We start from the raw sequence: 26,636 nt of genomic DNA on the forward strand, positions 1-26,636 counted from the left end.
CCAGACTATTACAATGGAAACAATTTATGATCCTATTTGTAAGTGATTTACATCTTAGGAACAGACTGCAAATCAGTAGCAATGAAGAGGGGTAAGTCCAGTGTGGTGTCACAGAAACGTGACTTTGACAAAAATGACAGAATTGAGCTTGCTTAAAGACAAATGTAGACCTGAAGTCAAAAAGACACTTAAGTACATAAGTGAGACTTGACAGAAGTAAGGCACCTAAGCTTACTTCTTAAAGCTCCCTGCTTAGCTGCTGCTTACCCTGGAAACAACTAAAATTCAGCTGTTTCATTCAAATTCTCCAGACATCTCAATYTGCATGCTGCCAAGAAGCACCACAGTCTTGATCAAACTCAATTGATTAATATCTCRTATTAAGCTTTGCCCATAATTTAGGCATTTTCTCTCCTCTCTCTCACCCTGTGAGCATCCTCTAAGCACACTTGTTGGAACAAGCTCAACACAAATTGCAGACTTGTGTCCCCCCCCCTTTTGAAAAAAGGCCAGAGGAGGAGGTGGCAGATGGCTTTTATGCAACAGCTCAGAGGTTCCGGTACTCGCCCAGCTTACTTTGCAATGAGAGCACTTCCTTATTGAAAGCAACTCACATCTAAGAAAAACATCAASATTCGCTGGGTTGGAGGTGGCTGCTGCTGGGAGACTGGGAATGCAAGTTTGAATCCCCTCATGGCAGCAGATGAACGTTTGCACATCCTGTATGCTCTACATATAATAGAGCTATTGCACAAAAAGGCTTAGCACCAGGAGGTGTGTTTCCAAAGGGGGAACCCACGCTCTTCACAGAGAGCTTCAATACCTGCTTTCGGGAGAGGGCTCCAGGCTGTGAACCCTGAAGAAAGGCAGACATGTAAATCTTGACCTTYTCCGTGGATTTTGGCATCATCCTTTCCTTTAGTGGTTTGACTAAGCAAGTGGCATTCACTCAGCATCCTGGTGTTTGCCATTATCTTCTAAGCTCCTAGAGTTTCTTCATATGTTGACTAACTTAAAGCAACCCCAGTGGCCGGACACCTAATAATTGGATTGGCATCCATTTTATATCTGCAATTCACCCCAAGGGAAAGGGGTACACCCCAGCTTATGAAAATGAGTTCCAGGTAGATATTAATACATCTCCTAACTCTCCCATCTCTAGCAGGGTACAAGAATAGCACATAGTTACAGAGACTTTAAKAAAGACTCTGCTCTGCAGATTTAATGAGTGTTGGTTTACACTAGTTTGTGAAATGTTACTTTTTTTTCTTTCTCTGATTTAAAAAAATATTATAACCCCCACATTTTTTTCCTACATTTTCCTGTTCTCTACCGCCTCCATCATCTCTATAATCTCCTTTAAATCCCCTTCCAGTATCATGCTTTGCCTCCTCACTGTCCTTCCATGTTCGCAGAAATGACCAAACAAACTTGCTACAGGAAAATTGCACCAAAACCAACAGCAAAAATTTGTGCCTTCAACATCTTATACAGAGTGTTGGACAGCAGTTGTAAAGTCTTGTTAGACAGCAGTTGTAAAATCTTATGCTTTGAAATCAAATCACTAAATTGATGGTAGAAGGTTTAGAACACTTATAAAGTGAAAATATGAGCAAGCATAAAGCACTCTCAGGAGCACACAAGAATATTTGAATATTCTGAAGCAGTTGTATACAATGGCAATGCCGTGTGTACTACTGCTCYTCAAGGTCAGTGTGCTTCTCTCCCCCTCCTTCCCTAAACAAAGACAATCACCATGAACATAGTGCAAGAAATATTTCACTCTGAACAATAAATGATGATGCATGGCCAGTAGAAGTCATCAAGGCATGGAAAAATAAACATGAAAGAAAGAAATTACAGCACAAATGAGCCTTAAATGGGACTGCAGAAATAAGCCACTTTGCTTATTTACATTCAGCTAGAAATGATTATGAACTCTGGATTATTGTTCTATTTGAAATTAATTTTCTGTTTTCTAAAACAGGGGCTTCCAGAGAGAAGTTTCAGGGCTCAGGCTTCTGATTTAAAGGGACATCTTTCTCCAGGTAGGTTCTTAGAAGGAACATAAGGTGCAGGGAAGCGTATGCCAAGCACCCAGAGCAAAGCTCGCCATGCAGCCATGCACCTCGGAAGAGCTCTATCATGCCATACTGCCAATCCAAGATTTTACAGCATGCAGCCACAGAAGACTGAAGCTCAAGGCAAGATTGATGCAAGATTTCTAACCTCCTTCTCTCTCTCTGATCTTCTAGGTTCCTTTCTAGCCTTTCTCTTCTGGTTTTTCTTATCTTTTTCATCCTTGATCTCCTTCACCGGTACAACTTTCTCCTTGACTATTTCTGAGGTGTGTGCTGTATGAATACTCATTGACCACTCAGAGATTGCATTGGGATCCCAGTAAGAGTTTGCAGTATTGGCAGGGAGAAGGAAAGAATTAGCTCCTGGGGTTGCGTATTCTACAGAGCTGGACTCCACGGGTTGAAATTCATAATAATCCCACTCCAGGCCACTGGAGGTCATTCTTCAACTAATTCTTACGGCTCTTACTGTGTTTTAAAGAACGTATCTGTAGAACATGAAGTCAGTATTTTAATCTCTCCAAAACATTTAGCAACTTCTAAGTTTCTGTTCATCATCTGGCAGATGAAAAGYTAGCCTTTCATTTGTTTATTAGCTAGTCAACTCCAAGACAAAATGTTTTATATATTTTTAAAGGACAAGAAAAATTTAATGTCAGCTCTTTAGAACCTAAAGGAAGATTTTCTTTGTGTTATCACAATTCTGCAAATACCAACTTAATTTACTTTTTAATGAAATATGCAATACTGCCTGCTCTCATGAGCAATTTCATCTCTGAACCTAAACGTGTAGTCCTGAAAAACAGCAACAAAATGTACAGATGTTAATCAAAATTTTGATGCTAAAATTCCTTCACTACCAATAAACACATAGTAAAAGTGACTGACAGTATAATCAACAGATTGCAATTAAAAGAGAATATGAACACCTCTGTATGGTATAAATAAATTGCAAAAATGAATTATACAGGGAGGAAATAGAGAACTTTTTTAAGAYCTATGTAAAAGGAAAGCAGACATGTTTTGTTAATACCTTTCACGAGCAAAATTCCTTACTTGGAGTCTGAATCTACCTCCTCCTCTGAGACAAAGCCAAATACACACTCTTAAACCATGCAGTAAGTCCTGAGGCTCTTCTTAACCCCAACCAGATAACTAATACTCAATAAAGAGCCAAAATCAAACTACATTTTTTAAAAGTTGTACCTGTAAGTCAAGCATGTACACAGTTTGTTCAGATCAGTCACAGCATTTAGAAGCAGTATCCAATTTTCATGAACAAAGCCCCTGAGAAGTTTGCAGGACAAGTGAAACAAGGTCTTTTATGAGCTGAATATTTCTGCAGTGCAAGATTCTTCCCTGAACTAAATTGATGCTAAACACAGATTTACTGTTTCTCCATGATGCCTAATCTGTTATGTTTACATACAAATAGCTTAGCTTTTATGACTAAAAAAGATATAATTTTCACAGAAACCCAATTTAAGAGTAAATTGTTGGTGGCCCTGAAAGTCTTAGAGCAGCAACTTATATTTTTCAGGAAAACTGACTGTACTTGTAAAGTAGCTATAATTTTGTCTTAAATCTCCAATGTACATTTTTTCCTGAGGAGGTCTAAAAATGAACTCTCTATCCAAATAAACTAACACTCCCACTGCACTTGCAAATCAGCCCCATTTCACAGATRGGCACAGTGAAAGAATAAAGAGTGCAGAAAACACTTCTTCCTAGAAAAACGAGCTTCTCAGTACAAAGCTGACCGCATGAACACCACCACTCTAGGCTTACCAGCTGCAGACTGCTAAAATCTCACAGGGAGGCAACTACTCATGTGGAAAACAAAACCAGTTTTCCAGTTTTTAAAGGTATTGAAGACYCTGCAGATGCAAGCAAATGCCTAAGAGGATTCTCAAAAGGCACCTAGAAGCTTCCTGTGTCCTTTCAACAGTGATATAGGTGCCTCTACTAGCCATCTTTGAACCTCTAGGATCTTTTAAGAACCTAAACCTTATTTATTACAGAAGGMACAAAAATTGTTCCAGTATGCTGTCAGAATTATAATACACGGATTTGCTTATCACTTTGCAAGAGCATTTTGAAAGGAYTTGAATCATCATTGAATGTTGTGAGAAGTTCCTGCTCAAAGCTCAGACATCAGAACAAATCAGAGCCAATATTATACCCAGAAAGCAGCAATGAATCTGAAAGCAGTCGTAAGATTATTTAACTGCTGTTCACATTTCAGCTTATGTCATTGCTCAGAGAAAGATAACAAGGTTACTGATCATTCCAAAGTCCCTTTAAGCTATGTCCAATATTGTAACTATTTCTACTGAAAACTGAGAAACACCAACAATTTACATGTTTTATTTAATGACAACTTTCCTAAATTCAAAGCTGATTACATTATGCCGAAGATTTACTACCCAAAAGCCTTGACAGATGTGATAACCCACCTATCCTGCGCTACTGACAGTGGGACAACTTCTGCGATCCTATACACTGCTTTGGGCAGTTGTTCAGTATCCTGTATGCTGCGACACAGATCTGCACAAAAACACCACCTGCTTAAGCAAACATCACAACAGATCCTGCGCCCTACCTGAAGCGTTTCAGTGCGTTCCCGTATACCACAACGACTCYGTTTCACTTCTGTATCAAACAGCAGACAACAGGTCTCATCGCTGCTCACAACAGTCTGGTATAACAGGAGTTTTTACAAAGCTCTAGAGCTTCAATATGAGTACCAAGTTACTCACTGGAAACCACCCAGTTTTACTTCATCTCCTGGGCAGTTTTGTATCTCCAAATTACAGGTTACATCTCCAAAAAAAAAAAAAAAAAAAAAAAAAAAAAAAAAAAGACAGGAGACAGATTTTGTTTTCATTTAATCCCACTTCAAAGAAGGTAAATTCTATTCTTATTTGTAAATTACTGATGAAACAACAGCTTTTCCCCCTCCACTCCAAGCAAGGATGGTTATATATATACTTACATCATCCTGAATATCCAGGTCACAGCCTGCTTTTAACAAAATCTGGACAACATGGAGATGACCCTTGTGGGCAGCGAGATGCAGAGGGGTCCGTCCATGCTATGAATGAGAAGAAAATAATAATACCTTAATACCAATAATAATACTGATTTTTATACATAGTAATTGACCAAAATTTTATCCTCTTTTCCTTCTTCTTCTGTTTATACTTCTCTGAAGCCTTCAATAGCAGCAATTGACAGACATTAGTGTTCAAAAGGCTTTACCTTATTTTGCGCACGTTAAACCCCCTCTTCCCACCGCTGCAACGTTTCAGTTTACTCTAATGATACTCCACAAAAGGGATAGTCTACTCAYGGAAGGTTACTTCTTTAAAAACTCAGATCCTGCTTTGTGTCAATGCTTAAATAGAATTCATGACTTTTTTGTTGCGGTCCCTCTGGAACCTAGAACTGTCAGCCACTCTTTCAACTCCACTCTGTATCACAAAGTTGCTCTAACAGTCTAAGTCACATTTTGCAATCAGTATAATCTTTGCAATAGAAATAACAGTTACAGGATTTTTGTGCACAGCYGAAGCTCTCCTAAAAAGGACACAAAATTTGTGGCCATTCCAAGTGACTTAATATATATGACAACCAACCTTGTTTTGCCAAAAATCTGCCAGGTTTTTTAGGCAATACAGATAACCAAGCCCTAGCCCATATAGAGTACAAAATAGTCACAAGAAAAATTAAGCTATACTGTATAATTAAGGTCATCTTCCTAATGGACAGAAGGACAGAAAAGCTTTAATTAAATGATATATAGTTTTAGGATGAAAAAAGTTGAAATTTGACTGTAAAAATCAAAATTTAAATAAGAATCCCCAGCAAACGGGCTACAAAAGTCTAAGTGAAATGGCAAGAGGAAAACGGCATCCTTTGGCGGAATTTAAAATGAGACATTTCAGAAAAGGGGGAATAGGCTGCTTCTCCTAAAAGAGGTATAAGAACCTATGTTCAAAGAGTGAAGAGACAGACAGTTCTGGACAACAGAAAAGAATTAGGATAAGCAGTTCCCTAAAAATTGAGCCTGCATAAGCTAAAAGAGTAAACTCATATGGAGAGAGTTTAGAGTTAATTCTTGCTGTAGGAAGTAAGCATAAATGGCAAAGTATCAATGTGAAAAGTGAGTGAAACCCCCTAAGAACTATTAAACAAGAATATTCTAAAACTATTCATTACAAATTTCATTTCATGACAATTAAGAAAATTAGCTTCTTGTCATCTCCTAAAATCACAGAGTATCCTCACAAAGAATCACATTTTGTCCAGCAGGTGTTCTGTGAGATAAAGCAGCATTACCTTTTTCTTCACCTGGATATCTATTTCTTCATTATTGCTGCTGCCACTGCCTATTTTTCCTCCCAAGGATCCATGAAGTTTATTTTACCCTCTACAGGAAAATAAACTGCCCTAGAAGATCAGCTACAGAARAAAAACTCCAAGAGTTGACTGATTACTAGTGGCCTTAAGTAAACAGAAGACAACCAACCATTAGTTCTCTGATATTTTAAGGAAATTCCCCACTGGGAAAGTTACTTTAAGTAAAAAAAGTGAAGCYCAAGACAGGCTATTTTCATACAGCAATTCCTAGCTGGTACAGCCTTGGGAATTCAGTCTCTTCAGAACAAAAAGAAAAATAGTGTTGAAACCCATAGAATTATTGGAAGCAAAATGTCTATAAATTACTTAATAGTCATGCAGGTTTTGCACACGTTAAATGCTGATTAATTACACTACATTATTGATTATTATCTGAAGGATCAGATCTAAGGGAAAAATCTACCCTCACTCTGCAACTCGGGACTCTGAAAATGCAAATGTTTTCTCCCACTACCCTTCCAAAACCRGAGGGAGCAACTCATTCCTATGTGGGAAACTCTCATTTCAACTTCTCCGGTGCTTCGAAAGCGGTTTTGCTTTCTGCTTTCACCGCCAGCCCCCGAATGCACCCGCGAGACGGGTGAGGCTGAGCAGGCGAACGGGCGCAGCGGGGGTCAGCACAGCGGCAGCACCCGCCGGGTCCYGGGCGAGCGGCGAGCCCGCGCTCCTGCTTCTTCGCTCGGTAGCCAGCCCGCTGCTCGTACCACTGATGGGATCCAGAAACAAGCCTCTAAAACAGCGCAGTCACAGTAAATTGCTGGCTTAGCCGCACAGAGCACATTCCCCTTTGCAACAGCCTGGAGGAGATCCAGCGCTTGGTTGCAGTTTCAGGTAACCCAATAGCAGGAGGGTTAAAAGTCTCTAGGCAACATTAAAAAAAACAAAACAGCCAAAAACAGCCAGATTGACAAATCATTCCCGGCTACGAACAGTATGTTTGGGTTAGCAATACGTGCTCAAGCACGTTCAAGTTTACAGGTTCTAATTTTCTACATTACTTAATTGCAATAAATCACTTAATCAGGGCGTCTCACTTCCCAGCAGGTTTCTAATATATCACAACAACAATTTATTGTAATCTGTGCGCGGAGCAGGAAAAAAAAACTAATCCAACTTGATGCCAGCTCATGTACTTTAAAAGGAGAACAGTGTCAACTACATGAATATATTCCAGCAGGGAACCTTTCTGGTAAGATAGCTATCTCTAAGCACCGAAAAAAATGCTGAGGTGCAGCCAAAGGTATTTGGTTAAAAATAAACTATGAAAGAGAAGCGTGAGTTTATTTTAACGCGAGGAATGTTTTCCTCACCCAGGGTAGCTCCCTGGGCAAATACTACGTGAAGCTTGCGCCGTAGCAGGTGAAGCCACCCTTCAGCCACACGTGCAAGTCCAGTTCCACACGAAGGTTGCGGCTCACGACCGGTCGGTCACCTGCCGATACGACGCCTTAAGGCACGTGAAGCAAAGCGGCCCCAGAGAAGAGGCTTATCTGGACGAGAGCGCCCCTTCCCCGGCAGCTCTGGCGCACGGAGGCTGCCCTCCACGGCGCGAGGGGAGCCCCCGGCATCGCCTTTGGCTCTCCTCCTGCGGGACCCACCTCGAGCTGTGCTTTCGGCGGAAATCGGAGAGGGGGGGAGGTATCGGATGGGCTGGCAGGAAGCCAGACTTTGAAAGAAAGGAAAGAGCAGATGTTGGCAGACAAATCCACTCCGTTCCCGTCTCTTCAACGGGCAAAACCAAACATCATCATGTCCTCAACGCTGCAGGGAAAAGGAGCCAGCTTAAGGCAACTTTGCTTGGCTGCTCCTGTCCCTTGGAGGRCATTCAGGTCACAAAGCCCTGCAATTTCTACTGCTGTCCTCTGCAGGTATTCACAGATTTCAGCCACATCCCCAAAACTCATGTTTTTGTTTTAAAAATTTTGAGATATTAAAATGAAAGACTGGGACATTATTAATCATATTTCAGCTTTTGATTCCACAGGGTTTACAGGTTCAAGATTCTCTACCCAAAAATGCATCCAACTCTCCTGGACACACCTAGGAGAGATCTTCAGAGCTCAGAGCTACCACATACAGTCCTCATCTCTTCCCATTGACTACAGAGGGAAACTGGGAAAATAATGACCCTAACACTAAGACAGGACATTGGGAAGGCGGAGCGATTCTAGCACATTAAACTGATTAGAGGCTCAGGCTTTTGGAAAAGCATCAGTTATCTCAAGATTAATCATAACACTGTAAAGCTGGCAATGCCATATATTCTTTTCCTACCTAATGACATTAAAAATGGAACTACGGATAGGTGGTACAGTTGGACAGCATTCTAGTGCAGGCAACAAACACTGGAAAAATTCCCCTCGCAGTACCCGTATGTATGTATGTACACATGCTCCAACCCACAACAAACTGCRAGACAGAGACCAGGCAACTGGGGTGCCGCTCTGCAGCCCTCACACTGCAATRACAAAATGAGAGTGCTCCAGGCTTGGGAGAGAAATGGTCAYGGGCCTATGGCATGGCTGGAYGCCCTGGCAGCRACTGCTGGAGTTGTTCTTGCCTGGCTTTGATCTTGTCCGTCTCGACTGCAAGSCAGAAGGACAGCCCTTTACCCTGGCTGTGAAGGAGATGGCTGATGGGTTGACAGGACTTCGTTTTTTTTTTTCTTTTTTTCTTTCAAAACAAAGATCACCCAAAATATCTAGGAGAWAGAAAGAAGCGGGAAGACAACAAATTTCCCTCTGGGTTTCCCCCCAAAAGACATTTCATATTGATCACTGCAGCACTATTGAAAGGGCATATCTGAATACACATATAGGTCCTAACAGCAGAGGAAACATACGCAAACAGGAGGGTCTCTTAGATGCCTCCTATAGGGATTCACCACTGAAAACAGACTACTTCACATGTAGATTATTGGCTTAAAAGTTTCTTAYGATTTCCAAATTTTAACTGTAATGATTTTAGGCCTATTACCAGCTACTAGAGAAATATAAATGAGAGACTTCTACAGATCTTGAATTAATGAATCAATAAAGCAGTCACTCATATAAAAAGTATGCAATTAAGACATTTATTCAAATGCAAATAATTGCTTCAGCAGACCACAARTCATATAAATCCTCCCTTGTCACTGGCTTATTGGTAAAATAGATGAGGTCTATTGCAYTAAGGCTGCAATTTCCAGCTCTAACACAGTGCTATAGCTATGGCATGTACCTAGTCGCAGTCACGCACAGTAAACATCTACATGAATTTCAGCAGCAAAACACAAGGGTACTGTTTTTATTGTATACATATTTTGGATTTAATTTGTATTCTGCCTTCCAAATATTGGCAGGGAACTGTCCATAAGTATGTTTTAAAAGCAGATTTTTRTTCACATAACTATCAAGCTACTCTAGGTGTGCTTTCTACAAAAAAATCCATAGAGTCAGGTCTTAGCACCACAAGCTACAGGATCTTTCCTTGTATTTATATATTCATGTATTCTTTTAGGCAAGCACATTCAGTTCTCCATTTCACTCTCATGCTGTGCTACACAAGCACTGTTATTTAGTCATCCATTCTGCATTTATATAAAAACATGCCTACCCACATTTTATTAGAAACCTTGAAGAGAAAACAAAAACAAAGTCTTGTCAGATTGTTCACTGATGATTTGTTAGCCTGTTCACCATGAATAATCTGCTCACTCAAGTCAGCAGAAAGTTTCTCACTGACCTCATGGGCWTTGAGCAAGTCCCTAAATGTTTGCTATTTTACTTTCGTTCATTTTTTATTTATTGTTTAGAACAGAAAGYTAAGACAATAAGTCTTAAGTGGTTTAATAAATAAGTGGTTTTTCAAAGTGAAGGAATACAAAATGWGAAAGCATTGAAATGCATTTCGTTTTTTGTGCCGTTAAATTAACAAGAAAGGAAAAAGATTGTTTTCAAGATCTTAACATGCTCTCAAGGTAAATCTTGATGACAACTCTACAACTACCACAGCATTTTTAAGTGTTCCATATAGSAGGTGCATATCAATTTCAAWAAATAAATAAATAAATACATAAACAGATAAGTAAATAGCATTATTGACTCAGAASAAAAGCACTAGCTTTTGCATTTCTGTGGCATTTTTCAAGTCATCATCATTTCTCTGAAGAATTCTATTTTATGATCTTAAAACTATGGTCTGYAGAAAAGCTATACTCTGCTTCACTTTGAAAAAACACTCATAAAACCTATGGTGTTGTGCAAATTACATTGAAATTGTCTGTACTATATTATTACTCCCTCTAACAAATCTTTTTCGTGTTTGACAASTGGCGTCCTTCTCTGTATGTGCTTGGTAAAACACAGTTTTTCTTGGCCATATTCTCACCATTTAATTCCACATGACATACTCTAATGTCACAACAAAACCCAATATTAAGTTACATTTTTTTTGATGAGCTCTTACACACAGGTTCAGATCTGGAATTTTGTCTCTGGGCAAGGAGCAAAACCCCATCAAAGATGCAGATCCTCATGCAGTGATCGGACAAACAGAGCTCTGTCAGTCAGCCCTCAGTGAGAAGGGGATTTCAGTCAGGATACACCAAAAACTCAAGTGCAGGAAGTGAAATCACACTTCCCTCCCTCCTCTGCGCACATAAGTGGGGACAGGCTCAACAGGACAGCTGAGCTGATCTAATACATCCCTACTATCATTTCTCTTACACCACTTCTGGTGCTCCTCAGACCTCTCCCTAACCTATTTCATCTTGTAACATCTAAAGAAAAATAGTTTAAACAACATTCAATGAGGGTAGCAGGACACAGCAGCTCMGTGAAGGTCCCAGTAAACCTCAGAGCTAATGCTCTAATGCCAMAGAGGAGAAGGCCCTCATAGGGAGATTGAGAAGCAGGGCTGGTGGAGGGAAAGGTGGGACTGCTCTTTCCATCAGCAACTGCTGTTAGAGTTGGACGTCGAACCCACAACCTTGGCACTACCAGTAAACACCCATGCAAGGCCAAACCTACCACCTCTACTCAGGTACTTGCACTGTCCTTTTGGGTGCAGAATCTCTTCCTTTGAATTGCTGCTGGWAGAGCGCGAGGGTGGCACAACACAGCCAGCTCTAAAGCTGAAGCCCCTACATCTCTAAGCTTCGCTTGCTCCTTGCTGCCTAAYCAATGTTAGGAAAGTATTATATGCAAAAGCGTTTTTCTAAAGAAATGTTCCCCCGTAACACAATCCCCCCATATTTATGAGCTCTGTGACTACAGAACAYCAGTCAAATCAAAGTTAAATTTGCTCATGTCTGGTTAAAAAAAAAAAACAAATACAAAAATTTCAAAGATGCATCTTTCCATAACTTTAGGATTGTGCTTGCTGAATCATCCATCCAAATCATCAGTTGTTTATTTTCTGCCATTTCTGAGTCAAAGTCCGTTTTTTGGCCTCTGTCTTGTATTGTGTCAGGGCAGAGATCACAGTACCATGGTAAGAACTCTACACACATTTCCAACAYAGTGCGAGCACCACTCTCCCACCCTGATGCCCCTGGTGCCAGATGGTCACCATCACCGTGACCCCACTGATCACCAGCTTCTGGCACAGGGGTCCTGACGTGGGGGAGAAGTGGCATAGACCATGCTGTGGCTATCAGAAAACTTATTTCCCAACAGCGTCCTGCCCTCTCACCCACTATTTGACCTGAGTAAGTCTGGTACAACCCTGTGATTTTATAGCATACCATGAGCCAGGCTGTGCTTCCACCTCTCCTGTAGTGGAGGTGGTGAAGCAACCCCGTCCTCTGCCCCTCCGCAAATCCAGAGAATTTAACATTAATTTAATAGGAAAAAAAAAAAAGATTTTGAACAAAAGTAGAAAATATAAAGGTAAAAGAGGACTAAAGTATGCATATGAATAAAATTATTGTTATGATTCATTCTGTAATTAGTTCTATCTTGGGGAGTGAAGAAGGCTSTTGTTTGCAATTTATCTGAAAGCTTGATCAATAATTCCCTGCTACGGCAAGCATGTCATCTAATCCTCATTCAGAAATTAACAAGTTCTACCCTAAAATATTAATTAGTAGTAGCAGTAGTTATGATGGTAGTAGTAGTAGTCCTCAGTATTGGGTCAATTATTACCCAGCAGTGGTAGTCGTTATTTTGCCCTTCCTCCGCTTATTGAGAGACTGCACAAGAACATGGCCACTCTGATGCCTGAAAAATCTCTCCAGATTGCCAGTTTAAACATAGCTGAGGCTAATTTATACATGCTTGCTCCTGTGACAGCTTTGTCCTTGACTTTAAATGGCTCTTTCTCCTCCCAGCCTTTGTTTCACTAGATTAGCAAGCCAAGCTCTTCCAGGGGTATGTTTATGCAGCCTTTGGTAGGCAAATACGCACATGCTCTCCCTAGGTAGCTAGCTGGCTGGAGGAGAAACACACAAACTGGATGCTATGTAGATATGCGCAGTACGTTACCGAGCCTGAACTAACGGGCTTTAATGAGGGCAGCAGCTTGGYCTCACTCCTTTTCATTCACATTGAGTTCATCTCTGTCTGGCTCACAACACGGGTGATATGAGTTTGGAAGGGTCTTCAAAATACCCCATGAACAAAGCCTCTGTCGCTCCCCTGAGGGGCTCTCCCTTTTCCTGAGCACCCTCGAGCCTTCCTCCACAGTTCTATCAACCTGATTTCATCTTTTCTAAATGGGATGGTCCAGAGCTACACAAGTATCTCGTTCGCACTGTCTGCTGATGTGCCAGGACTCACCCAGAGTTACAAGGGGGCCAGGGCCAGCTTTCATCTCCACAAAACAATAGCTACAATCCTATAGCACCAGGTCACACAAAAGGATGGCCTCAGTGCTCACCAGAGAGTTTGCATCTCTGCATGGCTTTCCAACAAAAAATGCAAACACTGGGTGCGCCTGTGGGCAGCATCACCCACCAGCAGATGAGCTTTCCTTTGATTTTCCATGCAAAGGCTAAACACCAAAACAAATGCAAGAAGTTGGACACTGCCTGCATCAAATAGGAAAGAAAAATGTCCATGAACTTCAGCAAATCTGAATTTTAACCAAATAAGCTGTTTGTATTTGAAAGTGCATGTTTATAAAAAAACGCATGGTTTTTTTTTTCTTTTTTTTGGTAAGTCACATCTAGACACAGAGGTTCAGCTCAGTTTGCCTGAACTACTCTCACTGTAATTAACGGAAGGCATTGATAATTGCACAATAAACTACGCTAACAAAGAGAAAGTGCCAATCTTGCACTACAGCTGTGGGTTATGTCAGCTACTTCCATGGAACAGTTTAATTGGTGCCATGATTAGCTTAGATCATTAAAAAAAGATGTCACATTTTATGCTTCAAGGARTATAGGACCTGGATTCAAAATGACAATGATATACAAATTTGTACAGAGCATAGCACCCTTTTTACTATTTTCTCTATTTTCAAGTAGAGCCGTCTGTAACCTCAGAGGTGACAAACTTAATTCCCAGGCTACCATTCAGACATCTATAAATAAGCATTTCCTGATCTATTAGTGACCACCTTCAATAGCTGTTCATCAACAACAGAGCCAAATGGGTATCTTTATGGGACCACTCACATTTATTACATTTGTGCACTGTATCTAACAACAAGGGGCCTCTTAGTTTTGGCAAGCAAAACTTATAAAAACTTTTTACCCTTGGATCACTCCAGCTTTCAAAATAATTATTACCTACAACCCAAACATTGCAAAGGGTCTGAAAACAGCTGTCACTAACAGATAAAAAGAAGAAAAAACATATTAGTTATCAAATGTATTCACATTTGCTTTCTGTCTGTGAATATTAACTTCCATACATTTATAGTGTTCAAAATCAGTATGGAAATACAAATAAGAATAGGCATAATGGAGAACAATAATATGTCAAAACAGGAAGTCCCAAATTTTACCTTACAGCTCTATTAGATSTAACTTACCTAATTTTTTTTTAGGGCTTTTTACTGAGTGAACCTTTCCTACAACAGGAATTTCTATCTCATCTTTTATTTGCTATTATTATTTATAACATGTTGAAACTTAGGAATGGGTGAATATCAGTTTGGACTCTCATAAAATCGTACCAGAAATCCTTTGATGCTGACCTTATGTTTAAGCTATAGGGAATAAAGTCTGCAAATCCCAAGTTTGGAACTGATGGGAACTACACAGCATAATAAATCAGTGAAGATGCCAGATACAAGCGAGGTCAGAAATTAACTAGTCATATCAAAAGACTTTTAAGATTAAGAAACACTTTYTGTGTACCTTTTTCTCATCACAACAGGTGGCTTTCCCCCATTCCCTCATGCAGAAATATCTGCCTTGTAGACCGACTTCCCTTGATGGTGATGAATTGCTCCATTCATCATTTTTCACATTGTTCAAAAGTCAATCCACRTTTTGAAAAATTTCACTGCACCTCCACCCAGCACAATACCTTTTTAAGGACTCAGCATTCATTACAGGCATGCATGTGTTCACTGGAAAGTGCATAATAGAAAATATGCACTATTTTACACATTTACAGGAGCTAGTAAGTATAAACTTAAGAGAAAATCTAAATACCATGCCTAACCTCAATTACAATCAAAATTGTAAGGCTACAAGGGCATTTTTACAGACAATGGCTTAGGAGTTATGTTAGTTCCCAGGGATTTTGTAAAGCATTTTTCTCTTGTTACCTTGGTAACTGCTACCTTGGCACCCTTGTTGATAAGCTGCACCACATTATCCACTTGGCCTTTGTATGCAGCTATGAGAAGGCGTTCTGAAAGCACAGCGACCACATCCTGCTGGCTCATGAATTAGGAGAGAAAGGTTTTCAGGGTAAGCAGTGGACAGGTTTCTTCAGTCCAAAAATAAAGGTTTCAGATCAGTTCAAGCAGCACACGCGGAGACGAAAAAGGACCCCAGCTCCCAGGAAGGTGACTTCATTACTATGCCATCTTCTGGACCTGTGGATCAGAAAACAACACTGCCATCAGCAACATTTCAGAGACCGAAGCACTGCAGCAGCTCCTCCCTGAGTGTTTGTCTTTTCATCAGTTTGGGAGGGCACCACAGAAAAAAAAATCTGAGTCTCCTGCATATGGAATGATTGTATTTCCATGTGCAATGCAGAGGGGCTGTAGACAAAAGCACACTTTCATTGTAACCTCATTCATCTAATCTGGGACAAAAATCATCAAAATTTCTGAAAGGGTAATCCTCTTTTGGGCTAWCTGTCTTTTTGTGGCCCTCTCTTTCATTTTCTCATTCCCCCAATCTCTCAGACTTTACACCAGCCAAGAACCAGCTGTATCCCTTCATTGCAAATAGTACCTCTGTCTGTTTTGGCCAAGGGAACAAGAACAGGTTACAGTTACTAGCTGCAGATATAAATAYACAAACCTCTGCACTGGGAGGACTGAGTGCAGCCAGCAATTAAAAGCAGCTGACTRTTCCCTGACTAGTATAAAACATTTCACAGCTTCCTCTGAACCATCCCAAGGACACCTTTGGGAGGGACTGCAACTTGCAGTTGTGAAACACTGATCTGTGCTGTCATCAAGAAAATTACATTCCCATATAGGTGCTCACATCATGCTACACTGACCCCAGAAACAGTCCAGACTTGGTCCTGTTCATGTAAAGCAGGCAAATGGTTTGCGAGCAAGTTCTTCTCTAGCTCCAGTGACTTGCCCAGTGAACTACCAGAACTGAAAAGAGATTTCTGACATACTTCCAGAAAGTTTATTTGAAGATCTCTGAGTTTTAGGGTTCAGAACCTACCTTTTGCAGATGACTACAGCTTTATCTGTGCTGTGGCAATATTTCACACCTTAGCATTAATTTGTCTCAGTGCAGCAAAAACACCTTTTTAAGAGAGCCAATGTGTATGTAGATTACATCTTTCCCTCTCTCTTGAAATAGCAATGCACTGCTCTTTATCAGAGACTAGTATTATAGATTTTGCATGATCTAAGGGATAAGTATAGAAACTAGATGATCTTGGAGATTGATAATGGAATGGTATGCCTTATGTTATCTGAAGCCATCTCAGAACAGCAACAACTGAAAGCTATTACTGCTTAATGTCTTTGATGGCCCATGAATTAATTTGGTGGTCTCAGTCTAGCTCCACCTCACCATCCCACCACTCARAGTACCAGTATTTATGCTAATAGTTTCAGTGGAAAGGTCATCACCGGAACAGAAAAAAAGACTTAATTTCCATCTTCATAGTAGGAGAACAATCCCAGGAAAAAAAAGAAAACGTGAAAGTTGTCGTGGACATTAATTTCCCACTTTCTATAATTTTTTTCTATAAAATTCCCCTTTTAATGTGCACCACTCCAATGTTACAAGATCATACCCACTAAATACTTCAGCATCAAAAAGGTGCTGTAACCTAGATTAACTGAACAGGTAATAGGATATTGTGGTACTCTGTATCACCAAAGTGGTATCCAAAGGCCTCTGATACTGTAAGATCACTAATCTGCACTAAATATTTTTGATTACAAGCTTGCCTATATTAAAACCCTGCTGGTTAATCTGCAGTAGTAGATGAGAGTAGCAGGATTCCCTTTGCACTCCTATGGCAATTTATATTAATGAATCTTAAAACATTTTATGAGCATTAATTCTTACAAAAAACCTTTGAGGACTAATAATGAATATTATGCTCATGAATATTACATTCATTTTGGAAAGGGGTTACTTAAAGCACAGGAAAGTTACCAACTTCTCCAAGGTTAATAGAAAAGTTATGTCCAAGCCAGGAAATKACTCCAGGTAACTGTCTCTTGATTCTTAGATATAAGCATTAGGCAATACTATCTCCAGGCAGAAGATTCAGGTTAGCTTTTCAGTGTCATCCTCTTGCTTTCTAGACAACAGTATGTTTGGAGCAACACTGCAATATCTGCACATGTGTTCAGAGAAACAWTTAGATGAACAAAAACTCCGTGGGACTCAGAAGTAGAGTAACATCAGTTTATATCTCAATTCCATAGGCATTTCCTTTTCTGTGATTAACAWTACTAAAACAAACTGAACTGTTCTGTTTCTAGAGCCCCCATAACCCTCCGTTCAAATCCAAATCAGCATCTCCATRACCCAAGAGCATTTCTCATTCCTTGCCCTTCATGACCATTACACAGCTCAGGGCAAGGCTTACAACAGAGATCTTTCGCCACGAGCTGTTCAGGCAGCGGCGCTATTTGTTTCCRTGCCAGCACCTGTAGGTGGAATGGCAGTTTCCAGATGAATTGCACAATCACTTGTTTATCTCAAACCTTACACCTAACGTGGCTGCTCTTGCATTTGATAGATACACAATACACTAATAGCAAGCTCTGTGCATCTCAAAACCTATGGATCAGACACTGTTTAGTTTTCTTATTCCTTTAATTTAAAAAAGAAACGTCTAACATCATTGACATTCTGAGAGACTTTCACGTTCACTGCAAAAAACTCAGTGCAAATATTTTTCTGGCATGCTGACATTTCTGAGGAAATTCACAAAAACTATGGGTGCTCAGTATGTCTGAGCTGTGCTGTTAGAAACCTCAGAAACATACACTAACACTCAAGAGATCTGTGACAGTGCAGAAGTTTAATGCTGCTGGGAAAAAGTCAAGTTCATAGGTATGCCCCTATACAAGTTAATGTAAGGAATTGTACTCACTTCTTGGTTTGATCTTTTTCCCCTCTGTCTTGCTCCTTTCTGATTACTGCAGTAAATTCCCTCTCCAAGAGATCATTAGCTTTCTCAGCCTGGCATGCCCTGTGATTCTGGGTRATTTACAGTCACAGCACTACTGTTATAATGTATTTTTCCTTCTTGCCTCTTCCACTGATTGAATGGTGTATAAAAGCATATTAAGGAAGTGATTCAGCCTTCAAGCTTTTGTGGCTTTCTACTATGTTGTCTAAATTTCCTAAAGTCAGTATTGTCCTTTAGGAATATTCACATAACGAATTCTCAATTTTGGCTCTTCTACATTTCCTTACTTGCATGCACTTTGGATTATCTGCAGCTCAGAAAGCGTGCTTGATAGGAATATGAAGCCCAGAYGACTGAGAAACCAAATTCCCTCTTCTCCTGGGACAGTAAAAAACAGAGATAGGTGGTGGCAGAAGGAAGGGAACAACTTTTGCACTCTCCTTCTGACAAGCGACCCTTTCTCAGCACACCAGGCAAACTCCACCTTTGCATATCGCTGGCATGGAGTTACCATGCTAGAGCAGGGAGGTGTCATTCCCTACCGATTTAACTATCTACATGCATTAGAAAGAGCATCTTTTCTTTAATACGCTTGTACACACAGCTGAGGTAAGAAGATAACGGATKCCCAAGTACTACCAGCATCAGCTCAACTGCCCTTTCTCATCCAGATGGTGCAAGAAAAATTCTGTAAGAAATACTACTACAGGCTTTGCACAAGCTCTGCTGCCCRACGTCCAGAATCGTAACAGCCCAAAATCTGGGAGCTCTGCCTTCCAATAACTTGTTTGAAACAACAGATTACAGATTTTTTTCTATGCCAGGAATACTGTGTTGGTATTTGTTGCCTTTTAGCTCCTTTTCCTTTTGGGAAGCACAGAGCATGAGAATATCCCAACATATCCTGTCAAAAACTCAAAAACAAACAACAAAAAAGGGGATTTTGCTTTAACATATTTCAAAATAAAAAACAGCCCTCGCTGTTTGTCTGTAGCAAATATCAGATTACTTACCTGGGGCAGGTTGGGAAAGCCAGTACCTAATTCCTGAACCTCTCTGGGGAAGTCAGCCAGGTGTGATGCCCACCGGTTCAGGAGCAGCAACTTGGCTCGGCCGAGCAATCCCTTCTGAGAACAACTTGCTCACTAAATCGGTGGAGYGTGACAAAGGACAGTCCTCCTGCCATCATGGATTAGTATTTCAGACCCACTGCAATGAGGCAACGTCTCCAGATACTGAGATCCAGCAGTATCTCCACGGATTTTAGCAACCCGATGAGTCAGCCGGTGCCACTGGCGCCCTAGGAAATGTTTGCATCTGAACCGAGCAAAACAAAAGGGGTGGGCAAGTGGGTGGGCAGCTGGCAGCGCCCGGACAAAGTCTTTAAGCTCTTCAGCTCCAGCTTCTCTCATGTGTAACCAAAAGAGCAGGCAAAAAACTGCAGAATCTGCACACACCTTCCCCTTTACCAGCTCTCTCCCCTCCAAACCATCACAGGGCTGCTTCACCTACATGCCCATAACAACAACAACAACAAAGTAATAATGATTTTGATGATTTTGAAGTCCAAATGATAGTTCAGGACACATCAGGTATTAGGGATAGTGAAAGGCTAGAAGGCAGCTAGTAATGACACTATTCTCCTAAGTTCATAAAAAAGGACAAAAGTCACTGCTTCCCCACAGAAGAAAGCTGAAAACTCCCCAAGATTTTAAGAGACAGAAGCTAATCAACTTTATAAAAAATACCCTGCACTAAATAAAGCAAAGTGGAAGAGACAGAATGCCAAAACACAGCTCATTTTCAATGAGAACACTAAGTTAAACTAATATCTAAATAAAAGAATGATTACWGAGCTAACAAAATGCTTCTGTGTGTGCCCATTACCATGGTACCAAGGCACAAGATAAAATAAATAAAAAGAAGGGAGAGAATAAAAAGATTCACTTCTTTTTCTGCAAGGCACCCCAAATTATGGTTTATCACCAGAAATGATGCTAAGTATTCAAACAAAAAGCTTATCACCTAGAATTTCTTTCTATGAAATACAAATAATATACTAAACTTTTTCTAAGTTATTGTAGAATACCCCTATGTAAGTTATGGAGTTAGGCCATTTTGTTAGTTACAGGAAGATACATAATAATTACTATTTTTTAATAATCAAAAATCTTTTAAAATAACATTTCCAATGTCTAAAACTGCTCATCTCTTCTTTGCTCTGCTCTCAAAGCAAAATGAGATTATTCTCGTTAGTACATAGTAGTATATTAAAATATATAAAAGGTTCTTTCTCTAGTCTACTCCTCATTGTGAGGTTTGTCATATTTAAAATATGACATAAGCAAAAGTATTGTACTCATTTTAGAATAAGAGGGCATTTTTTTTAGGGGAGTGCATTGTGTTAGAAAGAACATGAATGTKTTCTGGTATGTAATTTATTTTATCATTTGCTGTTAGATACAAATATTTTGCATTTCTTTCAGCTGACTTTTTAAAAAGTTTTTTTTTTTCCCAAGACCTACAGCACTGCTTTCCTTTAAGCATTTTTTCTCCCCTTCCTTCATGTAGGGAACATTTCCCCCCAGTAGAAACTACTCATGAAAAGTGAATGTATTTTGCTAAAGGGAAGACTGCCTCTCAATTCCTCCTGCCCCAAGAAACAGTTAAAAAACAGTCAAAGGTATCACTGTGAAAAACACAACAGCAGCAGCAGTATCTGAAAATCAGTAAAGCACCACTGACTGAAGAGCATTACGCATTTGATTCCTGCTTTTCTTTACAAYCACACCAGTACTATTTTTGAGCTAGTTTTTAATCAACATTTGAAAACTGGACACCTACACAAAGCAGTCTGGCAGATTACAGTGTTAGCTTCTGCTCTTCTTTCCTATGGTTTTCGTTACATATTTTGAAATGTTAATATATTAAGTGAAGTTCTCCAGTCTTCTTATGCACAGTTGTGTGATTCATCATCCGCTTAAGAATCAGCACAGTCTGGGACATGGGGAACTGGGACAAACTGGGAACATTTTCTGTTTTCTGTTTGCTTCTTTTTTCACTTGTTGCTATTAATTACTTCAATAATCACTGTTTAAAACAGAGAAGAATCTGCATGACAGCTGCTCATCACGCTTCCTGTGAAAAGTAGATCAGACTGAATCATGCCACAGCTGCCAACTGCTTGCGTCTCAACCAATAGTTAGTCCCAGGGGCTGCAAACATGGGGAGACGACTACTACGGCTTCTCTAACCGCTAATGAAACTCTCCCATCAAATGAGGCTCTGTCGCCCTACCTCCACTGTCAGCTTCACTGAATTTAAATTCTTAGCTGACTGGCAGAGCTCAAATGATGCCCTGTTATGACCAAAAACAACCTGCAAAGTTGCAACTGCCATGCAGAACACTTTCAGAAAGAGACAGAGACACATGGAGATGGATGGTGAAGATCAAAGACAGTTTCAAGTCATCAGTTAAATATCACTAATCTCCTTGTACAAAGACAATTATTTTTCTTCCCCTCCTACTTTTCTCTTCCATATAACCCTGACCCTAATTATTCAATATGCAGGTTATATACTTAACATTTTCCATAGTGCTTAACATCACTTTTTATCTCATTAAAGCTTTATAACATTAATATTCTTCCCAATCTCTCCCTCAGTATCATACATGCACAAACATGTCAAAAACATTCAGTAAAAGCAAGTTTAAATCTCAGCAAGCGTTCTTCAGTTAAACAATATTTACATAACAAAATATCTATTGTTTAATAGGAAACAATGTATGTGTGCAAACACATGTGCCTGAGATATCKCGGTCCTATTTGCATAAAAACAGTTAGGTCTTTCCAGCTCACTGCTATTTAACAGAAGTGTTGGGTCCAAACCTTGGGAACTAAGCTGACAACCAGTTGTGTTCATGGGAGAGCACAGTTTTACATTGCATTCACACATGGTGGGATTTCTGGAAGTAAAAATTCTCCCTTAGCATCATCTTCTGCACAGGAATCACCTGTTTTTTCAGTTAAAACTCCACTGAAATCCTACCAAAGCTGACTGCAAAACTTCCCTTGACTCTATCTGGAAGCAGAATGCACTAAAATCCTTTCCAAAATGAACTCCTCTTCCTCCTCTGTAATTCCTCCCTCCTTTTTATTCACAGGTGTACATCCTCTATTGCAAAAAATAGACCTCAGCACTCCACATTCATACCATAAAGATGGTTTTAGAGACACTGATTCTCCTCCTCCCTGCCAGCACAAGGCTTTCTAAACCTGCACTCTCTCAGCCAGTACATAACGGCAACACAGGTAAATTTTGCAAAAGACCAAGAAAAATGGAAAAATGTCAAGAGTAAAGTAATTCATACATTTATAGATTTTCAAGGCCAGAAGGCACCTCTGTGGCAAGCTAGTCCAAGCTGGCACCAAGCTAAAAACTTTTCTTTGAGTAAGTCCTAAATTTTAAAAACAAGAGTAAAGAGGTACAGCCAAGCAGCATCAGAAAAGGCTTCAACTGACAGAGCAGGAAAGGAAAAACACACATTTGCCAGCTATAAAGGATTTTCCAGCTAACAACAGAGCATCAGAGATGCACATCCTGCTACAGTTCTTTAAGAAAAGCATCATTTAAGAGTTGCAAACAGCGATGACAGTTCCTCATGTGTAGTCACAGTTAACATGTAGGGAGCATACTGGAACACCCAATGAATTACCTGGACCAGCGCACGCCACCTCAGCAGTGGATCAGAGACACCATGAGTACCTGAGATGTTATTTATATTATCACAGTTCTCCACTATTGCTAGGCATCTGGCATGAGGTTAATAGCCTGATAGGCAGTGTGTCAATCAAAATGTTAGTGGCCAGCTCAGATTGAAAGATAGTGGTTGAAATGCAGCAGGGGGAGAGATCTGCGGTGGGGGAGAGATGTATTCAGACAAGCGTGCAGGTGGAAGCACCGAGCGTGCCCGCTGCAATTCACGGAGTAGTGCTTTTCTTCCGTATGGAAGAGTCAACGGAGGAGAACTTTTCCAGTTGTGTTCCACCACGCAGCACTGTAACAACAGGAGGAAGTACAAACATTCACGGATCTGGCACACCCTGGAAAATGCTTAAGTGAGAGAAACAAAATGTCTGTGGAGAAGTGAATGTGGAGGTCACGCACGGCTRTAGAGGCAGCAGTGCAACATTATGAGTCAGCACAGCTCTGACAATAATTTTCACTTTCTAAACAGATCCTCCAACATCTCCATTGAAAAGCTGTCTGTAACATCCAAGTAAAAACATTATGCATGGGCTATAAACTAAGTGCACACATTCCAAATGCAGAACAGCATTACAGCAAGATCCAAGACCTGCTGAGGACTGAAGGACTTTCTCTGGCCCAAGCGGACAATGAAGGAGGCCTGAAAGTAGTCTCCAAATACTGGGCAGTGTCTTAAAAGCATCTCTGACTGGATCCTAGAAAGAACAGAGTCCATTCTTTAGCAAGTCTGCTAAAATAGTATAGTTTTTATTAAAAGATCTCATTCTATCCTATCTGTGAGTTTAGGCCAAAATAGTCCCAACAGACATCACTCATTTTTGTGAGTAAAGTCTCCAGGTTGCACAGTTCTCATGGTGCTCAGCATTTGTGGTTACCGCTGCAGCACAGCAAGGGGATGAAGCTTCATTCTTTGGAGTAAACATGATACTAACAGCAATTAAGAGTTAATTAGCCAAAGTTGTCCTTGCATGATTGCTCAGGATCCTATGAGATGAGAATGCAAGGTCTCTAGATTCTAGCACAAAGATGTTCATAAAGATGACAAAACAAAAAGTTGCAGCAAGTATTAACTTATAGATTTGTTAGCTGTCTTGGCAAATAGACTGAGCTTCAAATAATTTCTTAGATGTAAAGGTAGAATGGCATGGAAACAAGGGCAATAAACAAGGGGTTGAAGGCTGCAATACTATCAAATGTTTTACTCCAGACAATTATTAGATTCATCTATTTTTTTTTCTCCCCATAAAATTTTAACAGAATGACTCCTAATCTTTCTCTAATATATTTATTAATGCATTACTGTTCATACTAATGAAGCATGGAAAATCTTTGCTTACGGATGCAGATCCCATTGAATCCCACACACATCAACAGATGCACAACGCTGTGTACAATATGTAGCAAATGCACAACAAAAGGTGCTGATCATGCAAACAACACGAAGCTGTGTTGTTTGCCAGCTATTTATCCCTAAATTGTCATTGAGGAAGCATGTCCACAATACATGTCAACTGAAAAACATTCTCAAACTGTAATCCCTTTGTGAACCTTTTCAAAAGGATTCAATCCAGGGACTTTAAAAGATTTTTGCATTAGCTTCACACTAACTTTGTTTTATTTTCATTTCCCATAACTTGGATCACATTTCTCAAATCTGCAAATTAATATATTAGCTTTCTCTTCTGATGCACACTGAAGAATATGCTGTGCCTTAAACAAAAAATCTGAGTGTTCAAAGATGGCTTTCTTAACGCCGCATTTTTCTTAAGTTTCCATTTTGCTGGCAACATTATAATCTAATTTTCCTGAGAATTAGCATTCCCTCAGATTACTAATGCGTGCTTGAAATACTAGCTGCAGCTTAACTAAATTGAGCACCGGTTATGTAACAATAATACCAGTGGATATACAGCCTTCCACTTTTCTCTGAAGTGTCTTTTGGTGTCACTGGAGCACACAACATGCAATGCTTTTGTAGCAAGGTGTAAGGTGATCCTTTTGGCTTGTTGTTCATTGTCACTACAATACTTCTCAGCAAATAATTTTTTTCTCAAAAATAGTATTTCAGATTTGTTGAGATGTAACTCTAAAATTATCTGAAATTTTGGAAGAGCTTACAGCAAATGGCCTTTACAGCTTTTAATTATACTCATGAGATTCTCTCTCCCTGACCGCCAATCATATTTTGTGCCCTTATAGCTTGGAGATCTCTGTTAGCATGGTAGTAGCCAATTAATGTTCAGTCAACAGCAAACACAGGAGCTGCCTCCCTGCATTACTCTGATGTCTTTGCTTTGGCAGCTGTTCATTACTCATTGGTGCCCAGGAGAGGCTCAGTGTACCGACTCTGCGATAGATCTCCTGCTGGAAGGCTAAATCCACAAAGCTTTTTATTTTTTATTATTATTTAATTTGCACCATAAAGCAAATTCTAATTTCTACCACATTTTTTTCATTTCCAGAACTATTCTCTAAACAGCTAATATCAGAGAATTGAAGCTCAAGCAGTTACGACTTTTGGTAGTCATGCTTTTTCTTTGGCTTACCAAAGCACTAGAACTAGCTCCTTGGGGACATTTTGGCATTCCTGTCAGTTGTGGCATAATTTCTCTGCACACTTAGCTTTCCTCCTGACTTTTCTTTCCCATCTCCAACCACTTCCACTTGACTGCAGTCAAGCCTAAAAGGGACTGTGTTGCACCAAGGTTTCCTTATCTAAGTTGTGAAACCTTTCATTCTTCATTTTTATCAAAATATTTTAATTCCCCAAAATTCAAGTAAACATCTTTTACTTTTTACATAGGTTTTACACACAATCCACACAGTCCACATGTTAAAGAACTAGCATCGAAGTACAAAGCTATGCTGGTTCATTCACACTCAGGACTGCAATCTGCAGCAGAACAGGCACAAAACATTCAAAGGGCTTAAGGCAGGATTAGTTGTATCTAGACAATCTTGCCTGAAGTATTTGCCTAACTTGTTCTTAAAGCTACCGCTGAAATGAGCACTACAAACATCCTCAAGCAATGTGTTCCAGTGCTTCAATATCCTGCAGGTAGAAAGGCTTTTTTTTTGAGATTTTACTTCAATTTGCATTGCTACTAATTAAGCTGGTTACTTTTTACCTTACTCCCAGAGTTCACAGAGAAAAATTCTTCACTGCTTTCTTTACAATAACATTTCAGATATCCAATACTATCATAAGATTTTCGCTGTCTTCCTTCCCTTCTCCTTTCATTTCCCTATTCTAGACCAAAACACACTTCAGTTCTTTTGCCCCTTCAAGATCATCTTTTCCAGCACGCTGCTTGCTCATTCTCTACAATGCTTATTTTGAAGTTTGGTGTTCAAAACAAGACACAGTGTTTGCAGACAACTCTCCAGCTAATAATTCTCTTCATCTCTTCCCCAACACCCTTACTGCATCCCAGAGCCACGCTTGCCTTCTTTGGTAACCGCATCACGCAGCCCAAACTCACTTCCCAGCCCACTCCCAACTCCCAGATCTTTCACTGCAGCCTCATCAGTCATTCCCTATCTTGTAGGAAGTAAAGATCAGTTTTTACAACTGAGCAACTGCACTTGGCATCTACAAAGATGAGTATCTCTGTAGAATTTGACCTCATTG

At 40.0% G+C, this 26,636-nt stretch overlaps 1 protein-coding gene across 5 annotated transcripts in view; it reads right to left on the reverse strand.

Moving 5' to 3' along the window:
• ANKRD6 (ankyrin repeat domain 6) overlaps positions 1-26,636 on the reverse strand; it is a 120,435-nt gene that overhangs the window by 22,558 nt on the left and 71,241 nt on the right. For all 5 annotated transcript variants that reach the window (XM_085318689.1, XM_085318690.1, XM_085318688.1 and 2 more), the window contains 2 exons: positions 15,207-15,479; positions 5,077-5,175 (listed from right to left, as the gene is read on the reverse strand). In XM_085318689.1, the coding sequence (XP_085174815.1) occupies positions 5,077-5,175; positions 15,207-15,326 (219 nt within the window). In that variant the 5' untranslated portion in view covers positions 15,327-15,479. The remainder of the gene's footprint in view (positions 1-5,076; positions 5,176-15,206; positions 15,480-26,636) is intronic.

The sequence above is a fragment of the Rhea americana genome, unplaced genomic scaffold (genome assembly GCF_003343005.1).
Source record: "Rhea americana isolate MKP2758 unplaced genomic scaffold, rheAme1 scaffold_55, whole genome shotgun sequence".
Taxonomy (NCBI): domain Eukaryota; kingdom Metazoa; phylum Chordata; class Aves; order Rheiformes; family Rheidae; genus Rhea; species Rhea americana.